General features: G+C 38.6%; 1 protein-coding gene across 5 annotated transcripts in view; it reads left to right on the top strand.

Moving 5' to 3' along the window:
- CEP128 (centrosomal protein 128) overlaps positions 1–17,312 on the top strand; it is a 452,993-nt gene that overhangs the window by 424,030 nt on the left and 11,651 nt on the right. For all 5 annotated transcript variants that reach the window (XM_065941397.1, XM_065941396.1, XM_065941392.1 and 2 more), the window contains 2 exons: positions 438–515; positions 4,155–4,268. In XM_065941397.1, the coding sequence (XP_065797469.1) occupies positions 438–515; positions 4,155–4,268 (192 nt within the window). The remainder of the gene's footprint in view (positions 1–437; positions 516–4,154; positions 4,269–17,312) is intronic.

Here is a 17,312-nt window from a genome sequence, read left to right as displayed (position 1 = left end):
AAATAGTTGTTGAGAGCTCTTTTCTTCTTTAAAATGGCAACATGTAAGGATCTCTAATGTGCTCTGTAGATAAGTAAATGCAAATTTATCTGTTTCTCATTATTACCTTGTGATTTACTTCTGATGTTCACTGAAGCAGGTTTGTGAATTAATATGAAATTCTCTATAGAAAGTTTCATAGCTTATCAATTGAAAGCAGTTATCTAGGAAGAGCTTTGTATCTGAGGCAGTTTGCAAATGCATCTCATATACTTCTTTAAAACTTTTATTTTCTGATTTGAAAACATACGTTTATCTTAGAAAAACTATTTCTTCTTGGTTGACTCCCTCAATCTACAGCTTGAACTGCTTATACCCATGGTACAACTGATTTTTAGTAGTTGGATTCTGAGAGTATTGATCAATTTTTTATAATGTTTGCTTGCCTTGTTTTCTAGAGTACCCGAGTGGCTTTGGACCATCTGGAGTCTGTGCCTGAGAAGCTGAGCCTGCTAGAAGATTTCAAAGGCTTCCGAGTGAGAAAGAGTTGGCTTGTCCCTTTCAGTATTGTTATCTGAGTGAGAACAAGTGACATCTTCCTGATGTGCAAAGAAAATTGTAGGGAGGGAGGAAAATCCAAAGAGCTTGGAGACTCTTAGCTCTCAGTCTTATCTGAGTTTATTGACATTTGTGAAGCCAGGATTGAAAATAGTGGAATTTATATATTAGCACAATAAAGGAAAATAGAGACTTTTACCCTATTACCAGAAGCTCATTTGGCCCCCTAAAGCTTTAATTATAATTTAGAAAAACCTGAGAATTAAAATTATATCACAGTGCATTGGTGATATATAACTTTTTGATGAACAGTTTTCATTTGTGAATTATCTTCTTTTATTAAATCATTAAATTTCCAGAGTACTGTTTGTCTTAGAGATACAGTAATACACAGGCCATCCCTGTATGACAATATATGAGTTCAAATCCACATAGAATTTTAGATTTTGTATCAAATGCTATTTATTGATAGAACTCTAACCCTAAAGGATTTCATTATGAAGCCAGTTAATTACATATGTGGATTTACCTACTACAGTTTTTTTTTTTAAGTTGCTCATAGAGGAGAGAGGCAAAGCAAATAACCCTGCCAGCCAGTCATGCCAAACAAGGTGCAGCTCAGGTAGCATCTTCACGTGTCCCCTTAGGGATACATGTGTAGTGGACAGTTTTAATGATCTGTGGTTTTTTCACCCTGTATGAACAAACAAAGGTGAGAGAGTCTCTTTCTGAAAAACATTTAACCGTTCATGTCACATTGGCTTTAAAATATTACTTATATTTAGGTTCTGCTTAACTCTAACATATTTGAGAATACAGTGAGTAAGAAATATAAGGCAGATCATGCCATATTGATTTCTTGGAGATATTAATGCGATTCATCTTTCAAGGTCTATACTATTTTAAAATTTCACTGTGTATTTTGCTAGTTCAGTAACTGAACATTTTTGAGTGGGATCTAAGGTTGAGCTGACACTTGTGGACATCTTGAATGTCACGTATAGAATAAAACCAAGCATTTCTAGTATACTTTATTAAAGTTTCAATTATTTTTCATGATATGATTTTATATTTGCAGTCTAAATCTCAGTCCCTATCAAAGAATTATGAAAAATGTACAAGAAGATATTATTTCTGTTCACCCTTATATGACCCAGTGCGGAAAGGAGACAATATGTTACACCCATGTCCTTTCCACTTTTCTCTCTTTAAATAATAGAACTTATCAAAGTGAATGAAGGGCAGGCAAGAGAGAAGGTTTTAGAAACAGGTGGCTTTTGTCACCTGAGAAACTGATGCCTATCTTTACCAGTATAAAAATGTAAAATGTAACCTCCGGTAAGAGTTCATTTTTCCTCAGTGGTCTACATTAAACAGAAAGTTCACAAGTACAATGTAAAAGTTGTTCTCTACTATTGCCAAATTTCTTTATTGCTTTTCATCATATGGGCTATTAATTATCTACAAATGTAGCTTATGTGTATGCACACTCACATAGGAAGATGCCTCTGTGGTGAGATTTTTAGAGACAGAATGTTTTTCAAAATTTAGAATTGTACTCTTAGTCATTCAAATGGAAACATCTACCTTTAAAATGGAAAGAAATTCAATAGCAAGAATTAACACACTATATATGGCAGGCAAAAGCTAAGCATTTTATATTTCTTCAAATCCTCAGAGACACTTTATAGATTGGCATTATTTTCCCTCATTTTACTGCTCAGGAAACTGAAGCTTAGAGTGTGTAGATTATATAAAACTATGATATGATTCTGCATATTTATAGGAAAGCCCATCTGTTTTGCCTACCCCCTCTAGCCTGAAACCCATTCCATATGTACTCTAGAGCCATCTATATGATAAAAAGAGGTCATGTAATCAATTAATGAAAACATTGCCTTAAATAAAAATATATAAAGCCTTTAGATTATTAGATGTAGATTATATTTTTCAAATCCTTAAAACTTGCTAAAATTTTGTATGCAGTTAACAAGTTGAAAGACCTAAGTTCTGGTTTATGCTCCTGCCCCAGACAAAATCACTTAATATCTTAGAACTTATTTCCTCATCCATAAGATGAGAGATTTGAACAATATTATCTCTGTTGTTCCTGCTCACACTGGCATCACTAGCATATATGTGAAAATGCATTTCACATGTTTTTGAACAATTCTGTAATCTCTGACAACTAAATGTGAATGCAAATATCATCTTACTTAGATGATCTTGACTTTATTCTTATTTAAAAGTGTCATGATCTCTGTCTCTCTCTTTCTCTCTGCCCCTCCCTCCCCACCCCACTTCATTTTTTTTTTTTAATCCTTATTTTGAAAGGAATGGTTCAGCACCACAATCCTACATTTAAATATTACATATTTGATATGGAGGAGAGGGAACAGCTTTGGGTTCCAAGGTCACTCTGCCACAAATTGCCTAGCCTTGGACAGGTCATTCTTAACTTACCTTGGCTGTAAATTTTTTAAAAAAATAAAAATGATAACTTTGGAATTCTAATACCCCTTCTTGTCTAAACATTCAAAAAATTATTTGGGGCTATTTGGAGAACTAAATTCCATAGATGATTTTTCTTATATATGAAAATCAGTTGCCCCAATTCTGTTTAATTTCTCCCTAAAAATTCATACTAGAAGGGTCTACAAAGGGGACTTCCCTGGCAGTCCAGTGGTTAAGACTCCAGGTTTCCAATGCAGGGGTTGCCTGGTTTAGGTCCCTGGTTGGGGAACTAAGATCTGATATGCCCTGTAGTGCAGCCAAAAAAATAAAAAATAAAGAAATGTCTAAGTAACAGGCTGCAGTGACTGTTTGCTATATTCTAGCCTCTCTCCCCAGAAAGAAGGAAAAATAGGAAGGTAGGCAGACCCTGGTAATTTTTTCTGTCTTAATTTATTACCTGAATCTTTATATGCCTTTGAGGGCAGATGAGCTATTCCTTTTTTTTTTTTTTTTCCTTTAAGATATTTTTGATGTGGACCATTTTTAAAGTCTTTATTGAATTTGTTATAAGATTGCTTCTGTTTTACGGTGTTGGTCTTTTGGCCCTGAGGCATATGGGATCTGAGTTCCCCAATCAGGGATCGAACCCATACCCCCTGCATTGGAAAGCAAAGTCTTAACCACTGGACCACCAAGGAAGTCCCAAGATGAGCTATTCTTACATTTAAAAATCTACATGAAATAATAGTTAAAAGGTAGTGTGTTGAAGAAAGAGATTTTTTTTTTTTTGCTAAGTGCAATTCTAAGGGACAGTATACACCATCCAAAAGTGGCATGGTGTCATTAAATACCATCTTTAAACAACTCAATGTTACTTTAAATTTTTCCCTTCACCTAAAGGGTGTCAATCATTTCAGATTGGCGTGGGAACTACCAGTGGAAAAAAAAATGCCAGTAACTTTTGTGGGACTCTGTTTTTATTTTTAATGGTAGCATCTAAAGTGACCATCTTTTTCCTTATCCTTGGGAACCTATGATTCCTCTGTATATCTCTCTAAATGCCTGTAATGATTTATTATCTAGATATCAAAACTCTCTCAGCTTAATTTCAAGCTCTGGTTTCTCTTTCATCTACCAATTTAGACCCTTTCTTGTTTTTGCAGGGTTCCCGCAGTTTATCTGACAGAATTGATGGGAGATATTCGAAATACCGAGTTCACAGGGAGTCTCTTCAGCAGTGCCGGGATGACCCCAAGCACAGAATCCAAAGCTTCAAAGTAATGTCCTTTATATACATTTTCAGATTCTGGGTGTTACCCACGGTTATGGCCACAGTTTTCTAAGCAGGCCCCACGGCATTTGCATAAGGGTACTTATGAAAGAAATGTCTTGATGTAGCAGATAGATCTTCAGTTTTGTAGAAGTAGAAAATAAAAATTCAGGGATCATGTATAAAACTTTTTATCTGAGAACTAATCTTTAAGTGTATGCTGTTGTGGCTCAGCTGGTAAAGAATCCGCCTGCCATGTGGAAGACCTGGGTTTGATCCCTGGATTGGGAAGATCCCCTGGAGAAGGGAAAGGCTACCCACTCCAGGGTTCTGGTCTAGAGAATTCCATGGACTATACAGTCCATGGGGTCGCAAAGAGTAGGACATGACTGAGTGACTTTTGCTTTCTTTCACCCTCACTTTCGTTGTTGCTTAACATGTTTGTCTACGGGAATTGATGCTGCTTAAGAAATCCTGATGGGCTTCCTAGATGGCTCAGTGGAAAAGAATCTGCCTGCTAACGCAGGAGATGTGGGTTCGATCCCTGGGTTGGGAAGATCCTCTAGAGAAGGAAATGACAGCCTACTCCAATATTCTCACCTGGGAAATCCCATGGGTAGGGGAACCTGGTCAGCTACAATCCATGGTGTCGCAAAGAGTTGGACACGATTTAGTGACTAAACAACAATAAGAAATCCTGAGCCAGGAAACCCTTGGCCTCTTGATCGGTCAGTGGTTTAGTGTGGACGGCCACCCTCCTCACTGTGTAAGTCTGACTATTCCTCTCTCCACGCTCATATCCTCAGTAGGTGGAATAGCATATAGTATTTCCTAGGATCAGTGTTTCTAGCCATTCATTTCATGAGAATGAGAGCTCCATATTACTACTTCTGTCTGTGATTCATTAGTGGGGGACCATATAAGAGACTGGGAAGATTTGACCTAAATTACAAAAAGCCTACCATTCCCTAGAAGCTGTCCAAGACCCATGTGGGTTATGGGTGACTTGAAACTCATTTGACCTTTAACAGTTGTCAGCCTAGAGCTGAACTTCTTAACCCCAGCATTAGTGACATGTATGCCAGGTAGTTCTTTGTTGCAGAGGCTGTCCTAGGCATTGTAGGATGTTAAGCAGCGTCCCTAAGAATCTACTACTGGGTATCAGTCGCATTCCCCATCCCAAGTTGTGGCATCCAAAAGTGTCTCTGGATGTTGCTAGGCATCCCCTGGAGGGCAGAGCTGCCCTCTCCCTCTCACCAAGAACTGAGCTAGAGGGGATCCATCTATAGTACACTCCAAGTCAAGTTAGAAAATAAAGTGGAAGTTTCAGCTTTTATGTTCTTACAAAGTTCAATATGTATGCATATTCATTACACTGTATATATTCACTTATTTCAGCCAAGTGTAATTATTTTTAAGGTGCTTCTTCCCTCCTCTGAATGTAGTTGGACAGAATGCTCAGTGGATGTAAAGACAGTATTCATTTACATAAGCCCTCCCTGGCATACCTAAAATGAGCTCCTTACTTCCCCCATCCCAAACAGACACTTAACACAGTATGTCGTGTTATTTATGCCCTTACTGCGAGGAGGGTGGCCGTGACTTTGTGCTTTTTTATATCTTTGCTCTTTATATTGGTATTATTGACTATAGCAGCGACCTTGTTGTCTTATATGGCAAATTTTAAGTTCACTAAATTGTCTTCCAACATTCTCATCAGGTCTCATATACTTAAGCATTTCTCCGCCACTTAGAGCACCACTGACGTAAGCAGAAGAACAAGGCTTAGACAACAATAGCTAATAATAATAACTACTCATTATGGAGCACATATTAGAACAAACTGCATGAAATTGCTCTTTTTGTATGTGTCTTATGCTTTATGTGCCTGATCTCATTTAATCCTCACAGTAACCCTCTTTTTTTTTTTTTAACCACTGAAGAAAACCAGGTTATAGAGCGATTAAGTGGTTGAATCGTAGTTAAAACCTAAATCTGCCTGGCTTCAAGAACCTATATCCTTGACCACCAGGCTATTATAGTGTAAGTTTGGATCTGCTATCCCTTAATTTTTTTTAGAAGTCAGCAAATGTAGGACAATATCTTTAATAAATAAAAGTCTGTTTTCTCCAAAAGTACAGAAACCCAATATATGCCTCTTAGTTCAATAGAGGTCTAAAAGCAGATGAAACATTTAAGACATTGTTTCCCAGTACGGTTAGATTCAGTATCAGGTGATTTAATGCTATCTAGTGGCACCCAAATTGCTATAAATCAGTGCAATTTCTATAACAGCATATGGCAAAGCTATGAATGTTTAACATGTTCAGCAAGTAATCTCATTGGAGTTCTCTTTAAAATTACATTTGCAGCTGAAGAGGAAATCAAGCCTGATTTTGTGAGGCCAACACTTATCAAAATGAGAAATAAGTTTGAAAATTTTGCAAATAGGCAGTACAAATACAGGAAAGAGCCACAAAGCACATTGTATGATAACATTATTCCACATTAATACTACTTAAACATTTTTAAATGTTGATCCATTTCAGTGATGAATATGTAGATTATTATCCTGTGTAGCAGATGTCTGGCCTGAAATAATGCAGTGATCTCATGCAAAACTCGTGAGACTATCACATTTTTTGTAGTCATTATTGACAAAAATGTGAAAGCACATTTTTGCGAATCATAGATAACCAATGGTCATTTGCTTATATGCTTTTTATAAAAATAAGTTATTAAGAATGAAGGGGGCAATGTATGACAAAACCCACGGAAATGTTGTGAAGTAATTGGCCTCCAACTAACAAAATAAAATTAAAAAAAAAAAAAAAAAAGAATGAAGGGGGCAACTTCAAAAGAAATAAATTCATATGGGCAGTGAAAAAATTGTTGATTTCTTTGCTTCCTGGATAATCAGAGAAGCTGCCTCTGATTTGTTGTTGTTGTCACTCAGTTATGTCCAACTCTTTGCAACCCATGGACTGCAGCATGCCAGGCTTCCCTGTCCTTCACTATCTCCCAGAGTTTGCTCAAACTCTGTGCAGACTATATTGCCAAAGCAGCGCGTTACCTCTTGGAGATGGGGTTGGCAACACGTATAAACATACAGAAGGCAGGTCTTCAAGAAGAGAATAGTTATTTGTCATCTAAATCCTTATAGATAATTTCTATACAGTTGTTTTAGAGCACAATTCTGCAGACCACCAGCCGTGGGCCAAATCTTGCCTGCTGACTGCTTTTGCAAGTAAAGTTTCCTTGGAAAACTGCCTCATTCACGTATTCATGTGTTGTCCATGGTAGCTGTCATGCTCAATGGCAGAGCTGAGTGGTTGCAACAGAAACTGTATGGCCTGCAGCGCCTCGTGTATTTATCATCAGCGCCTCTTTGGGAAAATTTTGCCAACTCCTGGTCTAGAGAAAGGAGACTTTTACCAAGCTATGCTTACTTCCTCTACATGTTATGTAGAATATTCTCTTCTCTTCATTTATCAGTCAAATACATACTGTGCAAGCTCTTTATAAAGTCCTAATGCTATCCATTCATTCAACAAATATTTGTTGAGTTTCAGTCATGTGCCAGGAACTTTCTAGGTGCATGGGAATCACATCAGTGAACAAAACAAAGATCTCTGCCTTTGAGAGCTTCTGTTCTTAAGGTAAGATCTTCAGTCTGTTGTTTCTGAATACAACAGTGAGCAAACATATATTGAGTTTCCACTGTGCACAAGATGCAGTGCTGGAAGGTGGAGAGAATGGTGGCGTTTTAATAAGAAAAGTTATTACCAATCCTTGGGAATTCAGATAACTGTAGTACAAAGGAGAAAGAGATAAACGCTGTAAAGATGACCCCATTACGGGACTTCCCTGATGAGCCAGTAGTTAAGAATCCACCTTCCAATGCAGGGGATACAGTTTCGATCCCTGGTGGGGGAACTAAGATCCCACAAGCCACAAGGGAGATAGGCCCTCACACCACAACTACTGAACCCACACACTCTAAAGCCGGGGCCCCACTCTACACCGCAACTAGAGAAAGCCAGGGGGCTGCCTTAAGGCCCAGCATAGCCAAAAAAGTTTTTCTTTAAATTGATCCCAATAAACAGCAGTGGAAGTCCAGAGAAGAAAGATGCTCTAAAGTCTTTTGAAAAGAGGCTCGTGATGACAAGGTACACAGAAGTGTTTTATCCTCATCTGTTTGGAAAAGAACCACTGTTAGCATTACAGTCATAGAACCCTGACTGTATTACTGTTGACAGACAAATAGCTGTTGGAACAGCAGAACCGTGTTGGCAGCTGGCTTTGCTCATGTTTTCGCTGATGTCAGAAGGCAGCGAGACATCCAATACGACTGCACTGCTGCTGGTGGGGGAGAGGAGGTAGAGTAGAAAGTGTGCAAGTCAGATTCCCTTTCAATCCAGGAGACTCATCGCCACTGTTTACTCCAATGGCCATCACCAGGCTCAAAAGGATCAGGTTTCTAGAAACCCATCAAGATTTTCAGCAGGACCAGTGTCAACAATTGCTGAGAGCATAATGTAATGTTGTATGGAGCTTCCTAAGTTAACTGGACGGAGCCTGATCTACAAGTATATATGGAGACTTCAGTTCAGTGCTGAGTCAGACACAACGTTGTATATACAACAGAAGCATTCCACAGCTCCTTTTGTCAGGCCTAACTGGGTTTCTGTAAGACAACAGACTTCTTTGCTGTCCCCGCTGTTTCAAATAGAAGAGAATGTTCAACAGTCAGCCAATAACATAGCATTGCTAATCGGAATTCACAGAGGAGCATGGTTTTGTCCAAGATATTCCCACTTGCTACCTGCCCTTTTTGCTCTCTACCCATGTTCAATATATGGTTTTAATTTAATTAGAAGTGGAGTTTTTGGTGAAATCACAAAAGGCATGTTTTGTTCCCATCCTTCCTCCTCCTAAAAAGAAAATCATTCAAAATCATTTCAATTTCTAGAAGAGCTAGTAGGCAACTTCTCTAAAGAAGCAGATGTTTTACAGGATAAGATGAGGTGGGTAAGGAAGCGATGATGATGGCTTTCAGCACAGATTATGAAGGCAGAGTCTGACAAAGCCCGTTGTCATATTTGCTCAGTGTAAGCACATGTGTGCTGCTCCTAGAAGCTGTTTCTCTCTGCTTGAATCGCTCTGTGGTTTGTTTATGCTTTGCTCATAGCAATTAATGACTGTTTGCACTTTCTCTCTAAGGTCAGCTATTTCTATCCATATCTTAAATCGTCTACAATTGTTAGCTTCTGAAGCATGCAATATATAACTCCTGGTGCAATTCACAATTGGAGGTGATTTTCATTTAATGACTATTAAAATATATCATCAGTGTATTACTTAGGTAATTTTACAGATATTGCTTGGGAATAGTAGTGGCAATCACGGTGGAAACTGAGGGAGCTTTGCCCTCATAATACCCTAATTATCTGATTTATGACCACCTCTCTCCATGCTTCTTAAAGAAGCTGTGTGTAAACTGCTCTGTAAATGTAGCTCTGTGCTTCTGCCAGCCCCAAGCAATTTGCCACCATTTAAACCTCTCCTGGGAGGAAAGAAAGGGAAGTCTCTCATGCTTGTCTGACTCTTTGCAACCCCGTGGACAGTACCCGCCAGGCTCCTCCATCCAAAGGATTCTCCAGGCAAGAATACTGGAGTGGGCTGCCACGCCCTCCTCCAGGGGATCTTCCTACCCAGGGATCGAACCTGGGTCTCCCACATTGCAGGTGCCACAGGGATGGGGCCGGGGGGAGACGGTTCGGAATGATGATTTGAGGTGCAAGTCTAATCTTTAAGTTACCATAAAAGAAATAGTAAATATAGCTAAAGGTAAATACTGAAATTTGGGAAATGCTATTCTATGGATTATATGACTTTTGAGGGCAGACACTGTCTGCCTTATCTTTGACTCCAGAATACACAATGCATGGTAATTTGATGATTAAACTTTTTTCCCCTAACTTCAGCCTTTTACGGAATTCTAACAGATTTCATTGTTATTTTTCCAGTAATTGTTAGATGACACATCTGAAACCTCATAGGCAATTGAATCATGCTGAACTCTGAAGCAATTTTTGTTCTTTTGAAATGATTAAGATTAACTTTCCAGCCATAATATTTAACTAGTTGATTGCATCTTGCCATTTTAAAAGTTAAACAAAAGGTTGTCAAATAAGTTGAGATTTTTTTTGCTATAAAACCTGAAAATAGCAAAGGAGCAAAAGTGATTATTTAGGAGTCAAAATGGGTACTTGTATGAGGATATTTTTTGTTGTTGTTTTGCAGTCACTAAGACATGTCTGATACTTTGCAACCCCAAACTGGACTGCATCACACCAGGATTCCCTGTCCTTCACTATCTCTCAAAGTTTGATCAAATTCACATCGATTGAGTTGGTGATGCTATCTAACCATTTCATCCTCTGTCACCCCTTCTCCTCCTGCCCTCAATTTTTCCCAACATCAGTGTCTTTTCCAATGAGTCAGTTCTTCCAATCAGGTGGACAAAGTATTGGAGCTTCAGCATCAGTTCTTCCAATGAATATTCAGGACTGATTTCCTCAGTTGACTGCCTTGAACTCCTTGCTGTCCAGGGGACTCTCAAAAGTCTTCTCCAACACCACAGTTTGAAAGCATCAATTCTTCAGCGCTCAGCTTTCTTTATGGTTCAACTCTCACATCCATACATGGCTATTGGAAAAACCATAACTTTGACTATATGGACCTTTGTTGGCAAAGTAATGTCTCTGCTTTTTAATACACTGTCTAGGGTGGTCATAGCTTTCCTTCCAAGGAGCAGGCATCTTTTAATTTCATGGCTGCAGTCACCATCCACAGTGATTTTGGAGCCCAGAAAAATAAAGTCTGTCACTGATTCCACTTTTTCTCCTTCTATTTGCCATGAACTGATGGGACCAGATGCCATGATCTTAGTTTTTTGAATGTTGAGTTTTAAGCCAGCTTTTCCACTCTCCTCTTTCACTTTCATCAAAAAGCTCTTTAGTTCCTCTTCATCTTCTGCCATAAGTGTGGTGTCATCTGCATATCTGAGGTTGTTGATATTTCTTCCAGCAATCTTGATTCCAGCTTATAATTCATTCAGCCCGGCATGTCGCATGATTTACTCTGCATCTAAGTTAATAAGCAGGGTGACAATATACAGCCTTGACATACTCCTTTCCTAATTTTAAACTAATTTTCCCTAAATTTAAATACCTAGAGTAACGAGCAAATTTGGACTTGGAGTACAGAATGAAGCAGGGCAAAGGCTAACGTGGTTTTGCCAAGAGAACGCACTGGTCACAGCAAACACCCTCTTCCACCAACATAAGAGAAGACTCTACACATGGACATCACCAGAGGGTCAACACTGAAATCAGATTGATTATATTCTTTGCAGCCAAAGATGGAGAAGCTCTGTACAGTCAGCAAAATCAAGACCGGGAGCTGACTATGGCTTGGATCATGAACTCCTTATTACCAAATTCAGACTTAAATTGAAGAAAGTGGGGAACACCACTAGACCATTCAAGTATGACTTAAATAAAATCCTTTAGGATTATACACTGGAAGTGACAAATAGATTCAAGGGATTATCTGATAGAGTGCCTGAAGAACTATGGATGGAGTGATATTGTATGATATCATGATATTGTATAAGAGGCAGTGAGAAAAAGAAAGGCAAAATGGTTGTCTGAGGAGGCCTTTCAAATAGCTGTGAAAAGAAGAGAAGCAAAAGGCAAAGGAGAAAAGGAAAGATATGCCCATTTGAATGCAGAGTTCCAAAGAATGGCCAGGAGAGATAAGAAAGCCTTACTCAGTGATCAGTGCAAAGCAATAGAGGAAATCAATAGAATGGGAAAAACTAGAGATCGCAAGAAAATTAGAGATACCAAGAGAACATTTCATGCAAAGATGGGTACAATAAAGGACAGAAATGTTATAGACCTAACAGAAGCAGAAGATATGAAGAGGTGGCAAGAATACACAGAGGAGCTATACAAAAAAGATCTTCATGACACAGATAATCATGATGGTGTGATCACTCACCTAGAGCCAGACATCCTGGAATGAGAAGTCAAGTGGGCCTTAAGAAGCATCACTACAATCAAAGCTAGTGGAGGTGATGGAATTCCAGTTGAGCTCTTTCAAATCCTAAAAGCTGATGCTGTGAAAGTGCTGCACTTAGTATGCCAGCAAATTTGGAAAACTCAGCAGTGGCCACAGGACCGGAAAAGGTCAGTTTTCATTCCAATCCCAAAGAAAGGCAATGCCAAAGAATGCTCAAACTACCACACAACTGCACTCATCTCACATGTTAGCAAAGTAATGCTCAAAATTCTCCAAGCCAGGCTTCAACAATATGTGAACACTGAACTTTCAGATGTTCAAGCTGGATTTAGAAAAGGCAGAGGAACCAGAGATCAAATTGCCAACATCCATTGGATCATCAAGAAAGCAGAGTTCCAGAAAAATATCTACTTCAGCAACTGAACTGAACCGAATTTTAAACTAGTCCATTGTTCCATGTCCGGTTCTAACTGTTGCTTCTTCACCCACATACAGGTTTCTCAGGATACAGGTAAGGTGGTCTGGTATGCCCATCTCTAAGAATTTTCCATAGTTTGTTGTGGTTCACTTCCATAGTTTGTTGTGGTTCACACAAAGATTTAGGCATAGTCAACAAAGCAGAAGTAGATGGTTTTCCTGGAATTCCCTTACTTTCTCTGTGATCCAATGAATGCTGGCAGTTTGATATCTGGTTCCCCTACCTTTTCTAAACCCAGCTTGTGCATCTGGAATTTCTCAGCTCAATACTGCTGAAGCCTAGCTTGAAGTATTATGAGTGGGACCTTGCTAGCATGTGAAATGAACACAGTTGTCCAGTAGTTTGAACATTCTCTGGCACTGCCTTTCTTTGGGACTGGAATGAATATTGGACCTTTTCACTACTGAGTTTTCCAAATTTGCTGACATATTGAGTGCAGCACTTTCACAGCATCATATTTTAGGATTTTAAATAACTCAGCTAGAATTCCATCACCTGTGGTAGCCTTGTTTGTAGTAATGCTTCCTAAAGCCCACTTTTGTTTGGCCCTAGATGATGGACCATACCATCATCATTATCCTGTTCATTAATACCTGTTTTGTATAGTTCTTCTATGTATTCTTGCCACTTCTTAAACTCTTCTGCTTCCCTTAGGTCCTTACTGTTTCTGTCCTTTATTGTGCCCATCCTTTCATGAAACGTTCCCCTGATACCTCCAGATTTTTTTATGAGATCTCTAATCTTTCCCATCGTACTGTTTTCCTCTATTTCCTTGTGTTGTTCAGTTAAGAAAGACTTCTTATCTCTCCATGCTATTCTCTGGAAGTCTGCATTCATTAGAGTCTTTAATTTTTTTTAACCCTACCAAACCCAATCCCCCTGACAAACCACATGCTTTCTTCACTGTTCCCAATGATTTGCTCAATTAGAGCACTAAGAAAGGAAAGATTATGAAGAAATTTAACTGTAAAGATACCATTGTTGGTCATATTGAATTCAAAATTCTAAATATATTAGTTACATCAGTTCAGTTCAGTTGCTCAGTGGTGTCCAAATCTTTGCGACCCCATTGACTGCAGCACGCCAGGCCTCCCTGTCCATCACCAACTCCTGGAGCTTACCCAAACTCATGACCATTGAGTTGGTGATGCCATCCAACCATCTCATCCTCTGTCATCCGCTTCTCCTCCTGCCTTCAATATTTCCCAGTATCATGGTCTTTTCAAATGAGTCAACTCTTTGCATGAGGTAGCCAAAGTACTGGAGTTTCAGCTTCAACATCAGTCCTTCCAGTGAACACCCAGGACTGCTCTCCTTTAGGATGGACTGGTTGGATCTCTGTGCAGTCCAAGGGACTCTCAAGAGTCTTCTCCAACACCACAGTTCAAAAGCACCGATTCTTTGGCGCTCAGCTTTCTTTATAGTCTGACTCTCACTTCCATACATGACTACTGGAAAAACCATAGGCTTGACTAGATGGACCTTTGTTGGCAAAGTAATGTCTCTGCTTTTTAATATGCTGTCTACTTTGGTCATAACTCTCCTTCCAAGGAGTAAGCGTCTTTTAACTTCATGGCTGCAGTCACCATCTGCAGTGATTTTGGAGCCCCCCAAAATAAAGTCAACCACTGTTTCCACTATTTCCCCATCTATTTGCCATAAAATGATGGGACCAGATGCCATGATCTTAGTTTTCTGAATGTTGAGCTTTAAGTCAACTTTTTCACTCTCCTCTTTCACTTTCATCAAGTAGTTCTTTAGTTCTTCTTCACTTTCTGCCACAAGGGTGGTGTCATCTGCATGTCTGAGTTATTGATATTTCTCCTGGCAATCTTGATTCTAGCTTGTGCTTCATCCAGCCCAGCGTTTCTCAGGATGTACTCTATATATAAGTTAAATAAACAGAGTGGCAATATATAGACTTGAGATACTCCTTTTCCTCTTTGGAACCAGTCTGTTGGTCCATGTCCAGTTCTAACTGTTGCTTCCTGACCTGCATACAGGTTTCTCAAGAGGCAGGTCAGGTGGTCTGGTATTCCCATCTCTCAGAATTTTCCACAGTTTAATGTGATCCACAGAGTCAAAGGCTTTGGCATTGTCAATAAAGCAGAAATAGATATTTTTCTGGAACTCTCTTGCTTTTTCGATTATCCAGTGGATGTTGGCAATTTGATCTCTGGTTCCTCTGCCTTTTCTAAAACCAACTTGAACATCTGGAAGTTCACGATTCATGTATTGCTGAAGCCTGACTTGGAGAATCTTGAGCATTATTTACTAGCGTGTGAGATGAGTGCAATTGTGCAGTATTTTGAGCATTCTTTGGCATTGCCTTTCTTTGGGATTGGAATGAAAACTGACCTTTTCCAGTCCTGTGGCCACTGCTGAGTTTTCCAAATTTGCTGGCATATTGAGTGCAGCACTTTCACAGCATCTTCTTTTAGGATTTGAAAGAGCTCAACTGGAATTCGATCACCTCCACTAGCTTTGTTTGCAGTGATGCTTCCTAAGGCCCACTTGACTTCTCATTCCAGGATATCTGGGTCTAGGTGAGTGATAATGCCAGTTAATTATCTTGTTAGTTTGTAATAAATATACTATAACATATTTATCTAAACAATCCTTGTTTCCTTTAAATAGTCACTTTAAGGGAATAAACATTGATTCTAGGAACCATCATTATAAAATATCTTTGTATATCTACCTTTGTTTCTTAAGTCAGTGACACATTTTTTTGAGTATCTTTGTTTATGGCAAATTTTTACCCACTGTGAATATATTTGGTTTTTTGAAAATGGATTAAAATCATGTAGAGCCAAGTCTGAAATGGGTTAACAAAAAACACACACACACACCAAAAACTGAGTATAATCCTTTCTTTTTTTTTAGTGAGTCACTAAGATTATTAAATTTTTATTCCATAAAATAGCAATTGAATATAGGTAAATTTATCAAATGGCCTGATCCAACACAGTATTTTTTCATGAGTCTGTTCCTCTGTGGCTGAATGTGGCTTCGTGTTTATTGTCTTATGATATAATTTTGGAAAAGATGGTTTGCGTAGTTAGATGTTCTGATTGTTCAGTGGCTCTGCTTGGGTAGGTTAGAATTTCAAAGTGTCAGTGCTGAGAAGTCTTAGGAGATGATCTTGCCCAGCTCTGTCATTTTCTTACATGAAGAAACTGAGAATGGGAGAGTGACAGTCTCCTACTTCCAACTTCCAGAGAGCAAACTTTCAAGAATATGATCATTATTGAGTTCCTTATTGCATATGACACTGTTCTGAACTATGAAGATTAGGATGGGTAGGTGGAAATACAGAAAGAGGTGATCAAAGCCCCACCCTCATGGAAGTTAAAAGCGATATAATGGCAGCCACGCAGATTGAGTTATGCAAGGCTAACTTTTAAGTAAACTGTCTAGTTAGAACTTTCAAATAGGAATAAAGTTTACTGAGGAAGAGGTGAAGCTTTTTGAAGCACTAATGGAGAATTGGGAATTAAGAGTGGGGAGCAAACAGCAACAGTGCATTGTTAGGCTAGAGACAGATTCAGGAAAGCATTTCTGCCACAGATTCAGAAACACATAAGTGTCCTTTCCTTTTCTCTAGGGGAAGAGTTGTATAAATTAAATTTTTTTAAAAAATTAAATACAGCATTTGTCTTATAAACTTTGAACTTAACAATATTTCTATGAGAAAAATACTTGGTGGGCATCATTAAATATTAATCATTAGAGATCAGTTTAGCAAAAAGATTTAGTCGGTTTGGAACAACTTTTAAGAAACCAATTACAATGTGTGTTATGAAAGAGAAGTGGATGAAACCCAGGGAAAATATTAGAAATTGCAAGTTCCTTCACCCAGTGGAATTTTTTCAGAGAATTATGGCTAAATAGCTTGTTGAGACTTAAGACAGTAATAAAAATAGGTCCCTGTGCTAAGGATGTAAGAGTTGGCAAAAAACAAAAGCTTGCAAAGAATCTTCCCTCTTAACCAATACTTCCTTTTTAATATTTAAGTATTTAATTGAAAAAAGGTTGAAATTAGAAATAGCCATCTTATGGTGACCATGTAAACTTTACTTGCACAGAAAGTCCACAAATTAAATATCACTATATAATTGGAGAATTTGAAGATATTGTTTTCATATTCTGACATGTTGATTTGTTCAAAAGGATCGTGAAATATTTTTCTTTTAGGGTGTTCTTCCAGGGATCATTTCATTATTTATTTCTAGGTAACCCTGGGGATTCTGGCAACCTTATCTGTGTGTAAGTGGACACACGCAGTTCAAACATGTGTTGTTCAAGGGTCAGCTCTTCACTGAGTCCCAACTGTATGCCAACAGCTACTTTAGAATGAGCTGACATGGGGCAAGTCGAGCCAGAACCATGGATGTGACTATTATGCTCAGATGTGAAATCCTAAAGGCCTCGGGGAGTTGGAAGACGCACAGATAGAAAGGAGAGACATGTTTTCAGTCA

This window comes from Muntiacus reevesi, chromosome 7, assembly GCF_963930625.1.
Source record: "Muntiacus reevesi chromosome 7, mMunRee1.1, whole genome shotgun sequence".
Classification (NCBI taxonomy): domain Eukaryota; kingdom Metazoa; phylum Chordata; class Mammalia; order Artiodactyla; family Cervidae; genus Muntiacus; species Muntiacus reevesi.
The sequence above is the reverse complement of the archived record's forward strand: the minus strand, read 5'-3'. Positions and strand labels throughout refer to the sequence as shown.